This window comes from Gossypium arboreum, chromosome 8 (assembly GCF_025698485.1).
Source record: "Gossypium arboreum isolate Shixiya-1 chromosome 8, ASM2569848v2, whole genome shotgun sequence".
In the NCBI taxonomy this organism is placed as follows: Eukaryota; Viridiplantae; Streptophyta; class Magnoliopsida; order Malvales; family Malvaceae; genus Gossypium; species Gossypium arboreum.
The window spans coordinates 34,561,874-34,567,416 of NC_069077.1; the positions used below are offsets into that span (position 1 = coordinate 34,561,874).

Consider the following 5,543-nt stretch of genomic DNA (forward strand, 5'->3'; position numbering starts at 1 on the left):
CTTTACAGTGGAACATGTCAAGTGGACATGATTTCGTTCGGACACAGATTATAATGCGCCAAAACCAACAGCGCCGCCATTTCCACTTTTACTTGGAATATTACCCGTCGGTTGTCGCTTTCTTTCTCCTTTGCCAGCTTCTTTGGCTGTTCGCCAATCTCATCTAGAATTAGCAACACATAAACTATTTTTAATGTCATAAAAATTAACAGTAATCATTCCATAAACAACCTAATCAAATTATTAATTATATTAATCCAACACAACATATCATCTTTCTCTTCCGGAGTTTTTCTTCTTTTTTTTTTTTTGGGGGGGGGGGGTTTAATCAAATTCTTGCAGGATATAATGAAGATATAAGGGGGAAAAAAACATTTGATTACAATTGTATTTCACAATTTTAAACACAAACAAATCTGGGAAAATTACATGAAGTTAATCCTAAATCCTAATTATCAACGCTAAACTAAAAAAAAGGGTACGAATTCATGACAGAAAATCATTAATTTTCACCCAATTTACAACGCCCAAACGCATTAAAATGTAAACGAATGTCGGCTCACATAGCCGTTGATGTCTCCGGAACAGCAACGCCGTCATCGTCGAAGCTCCAAAGTTCACCGACGACACTATCCTGCGGAGCTACGCCGTTTTGGGTCGGCGATTCCCCGTCCAGATAAGGTATTTGATAAAATCTCATGTAATTCTCGTACGCCATGAGCTCCTCAGACAGTTTCTGCACTTCATTGTTTTCTTCTTGAACCCCCACCGCCGACACGGCCTTGTTCATCGGCTCTCGCCGTTTCTCTTCTTCTTCAAGTTCCTCAGCCTTCACAGGGACGTAACAGAGATTCACATTTTGGTCGTCGGACCCTTTATTTTCATCTCCAGATATAACGATCGGGTCAGTTGCGTACCCACCGATTTCATTCAAATCGTAATTGAATCCATAGTTACTGTTTATATGCTGTTGATAAACGCAAGGGCTCGAATTGTGGGTGGAACGGTTCAGATTGTACGGGGTGGAGAAGGAGTCGTCTTCGTTGGGGAAATTGACCTTGGCTTTCTTGCCCCTGATTTTGCGAGCTTCACGGTCGTAGGCGCGGGCCGCTTCCTCGGCAGTGTTGAAAGTGCCCAGCCAAACACGAACCCCTTTTCGAGGGTCGCGAATCTCAGCCGCCCATTTGCCCCACGGCCGTTGCCTTATGCCTCTGTAAAGATTTTTCCTCTGCCTTTTCGGTTTCTTCTCCACTTGTTCATCAACTGCTTCAATAAAAAAAAAACAGCAATCAGAGGAACCCAAAGTAAACGAAAAGCAAAAGTATGAAGGGAAAAAAATGGGTACCTAACGACGATGGCGGTTCCGGTTGGGATCTTTTGAAATGGCAGACTGAGTGGTCGCGATTAGAGCAAAAGCCATTGATTTTCACGAAAGGGGAGTTAGGCCAGATATCGGCGGCGGTCACGCGGCGGCCGCCTTTCCGCGGGATGAACTCAGATATGATAGCACCGCCACACATTTCTTAAGGAAGGGAACTATTTTTGCGGGTTTGAAAAGCAGCGTTGAGTGAGGTAAAAAGGAAGGGTTTAAGGGAAATTTGGAGGTGTTAGAAAAAAGAAGACGTGTTTTATAGCGAATTTTGGAATTAAAATGTGAAGAAAGAAGAGAAGAGTGGGGTTTAAATAGGGATGGAAAATGTAAAAAGGTGCGTGACAGTGCATACATGATGGGCCTGGGAACTTTCCTTTTTTAATTTCATTATTATTATTATTATTATTATTATTATTTTGCAAAACTTACATTTATCTATTATCAATAATCTCTAATAACATAAATATGTTTTCGTATTTTCAGATAATAATATTAATATCAATTGAATTAAGATTTAATTATCTAATTAAATTCATATTAAATTTTATCTCATTATATTAAAGTTGGGATGTATAATGAAATGAAAATTTTCAAACATTTAATAATTTATGTATTTAATCTTCATTTTAACTTTTTACTTAATATAAAATTTTAATAAAATAAGTAGGTTGGTAACTACTTATATTTAATGTAGAACTTACTAAATAGATTTTATTTTATTACAAAAATGAAATAAATTACTTTTTTAAATGACATATTGATTATCATAAGATATTATATTAATAAGATCAAAATTAAAATTAAATAATCTTCTAAAACTCAATATTTACTTTTATCAAATAATATAATTATATCCAGTACTTATATTTACTAATTTGCCAAACAATTTTTAATATAGATTCAACACTTATAAAATTTAATTGTAAAAATTCAAGACTTAATGTTTCAGTTTATCGAACTTACCCTTAGCATCACAAATTAAAATCCCCCTAAATTTAGTGTCACAAATTAATTTTTATAACAAATTAATATCATTATAAATTCTGATCATATCTACTCTTTTTGACATAATGCCTAGAACTACCCATAATCCCTCCCCAACTTATAAATAGGAGGATAATACACTTCAGCACATTCGAACCCGCGTCCTCCTACATTGGCAAGAATGTCTCTGTTAATTGCGTTAAAACTCAATCGACAATGTCACAAATTAATTAAATACGAGTATATTTAACAAAATTAGATTATGCACATCTACGACGTGGTTGAAAATTTTATGTAACAAATTTAAAATAATTGATATAAGAATCAAATGTGACTTTGGTTGAATTGGTAAAAGTTGAAATAAGAGAGATTTTAAGATATAGAGTTTAAATCTTTTCAAGTGTATATATTTTTTAAATTATAGTAAAGAATAAAATATCCTTAAATTTATATTTATTGCTTTATAAAATATTGAAGTTTTGATAATTTTACAATTAAATAAAATTCAATTGAGAATAACACCAACTCAATCTAAATTTTAAATAAAGAGTATAGATATAGATAATAAAAGAACACCCTCAAATTTTAGTATAAAATATAACTATAAGGACATTTATGCCTTTTCTTATTTTAAAATTAAATATAAAATTAATTCTTTTAAAAGTTGTCATGCCCTTTTAGGTCTAGCCGTCTAGTCATGTTTGTAATTTATTGTTTTTCGGATTTAATCTATCTATTTTAATTTAATATAATTTAATTCTTTTTCTTGTAATATTATAAGTGACTTACATTGGTAACATTATTAATATATAAATTTATTATTAAATAAACATGATTAATTTGATTTTTATGTGACTTAAACTATACGATCCAAGAACATTAAAAAATTTACATCATTACTTTAATAGCAAAAATTAACAGATATCGTTAATTTAGACCTTTTAACAAACATTATAAAAATTATATTTTGGTACACTCACGATGTGGTGAAAAATATGTAATAAATATATTGTTATAAATGATATAAAAATTAATTGATTCTTTGGTTACGATGGTAAAGTTAAACGCTTATTATGCATGGTGTTTCGGTTTCAAATCTCATTCTAAACATCCTCATAAAACATAACTTAATTTAAATATGAAATTGTATTTTAGTGATTTTACAATTGAGGTCAGCACAACTCAATAAAAGACTTAATATATATAAACATAGATACACTGACTAATTTATGCCAAATTAAAGTAAAGGGCTTAAATATAAAAATTCCAATGACTTAACCCATTATTAAATATTTTTAATGGAATAATAATAAATTTAGTTCTCAATATTTATATCTTTTGTTGATTTGACCCTTATTTTTTAGTTAAATTTAGTGTTAACCTTCAAAAAAAATTAAACATGACAAATCACTTATACTTTGTACTATTTTTAAAAAATTTATGAAATTTTATATTCTTATTTATTATTTTAACTTTTTAAAAATATATTTATAATTTATTAACGTGACATATAAAATAAATAGTGTCAATTCAGTTTGAAGTGCAAGTGAATTGCCATGTCAAGATCGTTAAAAAACTTAATTGTTTAGTTTGTATTTTCATCAAAATAAAATGATTTGACTTTTTTTAAAAAGTTGATAGTGCTAATTGAGTCTCAATTGGTATCAATATTGTTATCAACGTAGGAGGACGTGGGTTCGAATATAGTACAAAGTAGATTGCCATGTCAAGATTGTTAAAAAGTTAATTGTTTAGTCAGTATTTTCATCAAAATAAAATGATTTGACTCTTTTTAAAAAGTTGATAGTGCTAATTGAGTGTTAACTCAATGATATTGACATTATTACTAGTGTAGGAAGACGTGGGTTTGAGTGCTTTAAAGTGCATTATCCTCTTATTTAAGGGTTGGAGAGGAACTATGAATAGTTCTAAGTATTATACCAAAAGAATAAATATAATATAAAAGGTTGATAGTAAAATTTAAATAAAATAATATGATATAAAGGTTAAAAGTTTTAACCTTCGGTATGTTTAAGTTTAACAAATACCAATATTTTGTTTTCCTTTTTTATGTATTATTAACATACTTTTTTTAGTTATGCAGTGAGTGTGCCAATAAGTATTATTTAATTAGAATTAAATACACATAATTGAATGATGGGATTCAAAAACTCTTGTCAACAAAAGAGGTTGAGGTCTTTTTCTTACCTTTGACCACATTCCCTTATTTATTAAAGGCATAATGACTTTCATCATCCTCCAACTTTATAAAAAATTTATTTTAGGTCTTTTATTTTTATTTTTGTCTTTTTAGTTATTAAATTTATATTTTTGTTTAATCATCCCAAAATGAATAGAAAATTTTAACTTTTTTAACTTTGCTAACATTACATACACATGGATGACACGCCAAAGATTTAATTAATTTGTTTAAAATTTTAAAAATTTTATTTTAAAATAAAAATCATTAAAATTATTAAAAAGTATAAATTATAATTTTTAAAATGTTTTAAAAATTAATTAAATATTGACATGTCATTCACATGGTAATCCATGTGTATACCATGTTAGCAAAGTTAACAAACGTTAATTTTTCCATCCTTTTGGGTGATTTGACAAGTTTAAGAACTAAAAAAGTAAAAAATAAATGAATGATTGAAATAATGTTTTTTATAAAGTTTGGAGGGTAAAAAAATAATTATGCCTTTATTAGAAAGCATACAAAATGTAGCAACCTTTTAACTTTGTTATTAAGAGTGTGTATGCATATATTATAATATGATCCAAAATAAATTATATTAGCTTGGTTTATTTTATTTTTTAGGTCTGCGAGTTCTAGTTGCCTACTAATAATTAACCCTTGAAGGCCTTCTTTTTTTATATCCGCAGCTCCAGCCTTTGTTTTCTACGAAATCTATGGGTTTTGCTTTTTTGCAATTTATTCCCTTGTGGATTGTATAAATCAACAATTTGGGCTCATTTATAGCAATAACAATGTTATACTTTTTAATTATAAAAGATTATTCATATAATTAATCGATGTGACTATATATCAATAAAATTATTATACATGATTTGATCCTTAGCGTAAATAGAAATCGAAATAATCTAAACTTATAATGACTTTTTTAGAAAAATTAGAGTCTAAAACTTAAATAACATAACTTTGAAACAATTTGAACCTGAT

General features: G+C 28.7%; 1 protein-coding gene across 2 annotated transcripts; it reads right to left on the reverse strand.

The window, feature by feature from the left end:
- Nucleotides 1–374: 374 nt before the first annotated feature.
- LOC108468022 (ethylene-responsive transcription factor ERF071-like) lies at nt 375–1,651 on the reverse strand. Of its 2 annotated transcripts, none has more exons than XM_017768874.2 (2): nt 1,346–1,651; nt 375–1,263 (listed from the first exon to the last, which is right to left on the reverse strand). In XM_017768874.2, exons 1-2 carry the CDS (start codon nt 1,518–1,520, stop codon nt 560–562), a joined length of 879 nt encoding a protein of 292 aa, XP_017624363.1. In that variant the 5' UTR covers nt 1,521–1,651; the 3' UTR covers nt 375–559. The 2 variants fall into 2 exon arrangements, with proteins under 2 accessions (XP_017624363.1, XP_017624362.1); XM_017768873.2 differs by having other exon boundaries at nt 375–1,266.
- Between the last annotated feature and the right edge of the window lie 3,892 nt (nt 1,652–5,543).

Excerpts from the sequence above, each read along its gene's own strand:
- LOC108468022 (XM_017768873.2), bottom strand. The coding sequence starts at position 1,520 with ATGTGTGGCGGTGCTATCATATCTGAGTTCATCCCGCGGAAAGGCGGC. Across the intron at positions 1,267-1,345 it reads GGAACCGCCATCGTCGTTAG|CAGTTGATGAACAAGTGGAG; the intron begins GTACCCATTTTT and ends TTTTTATTGAAG.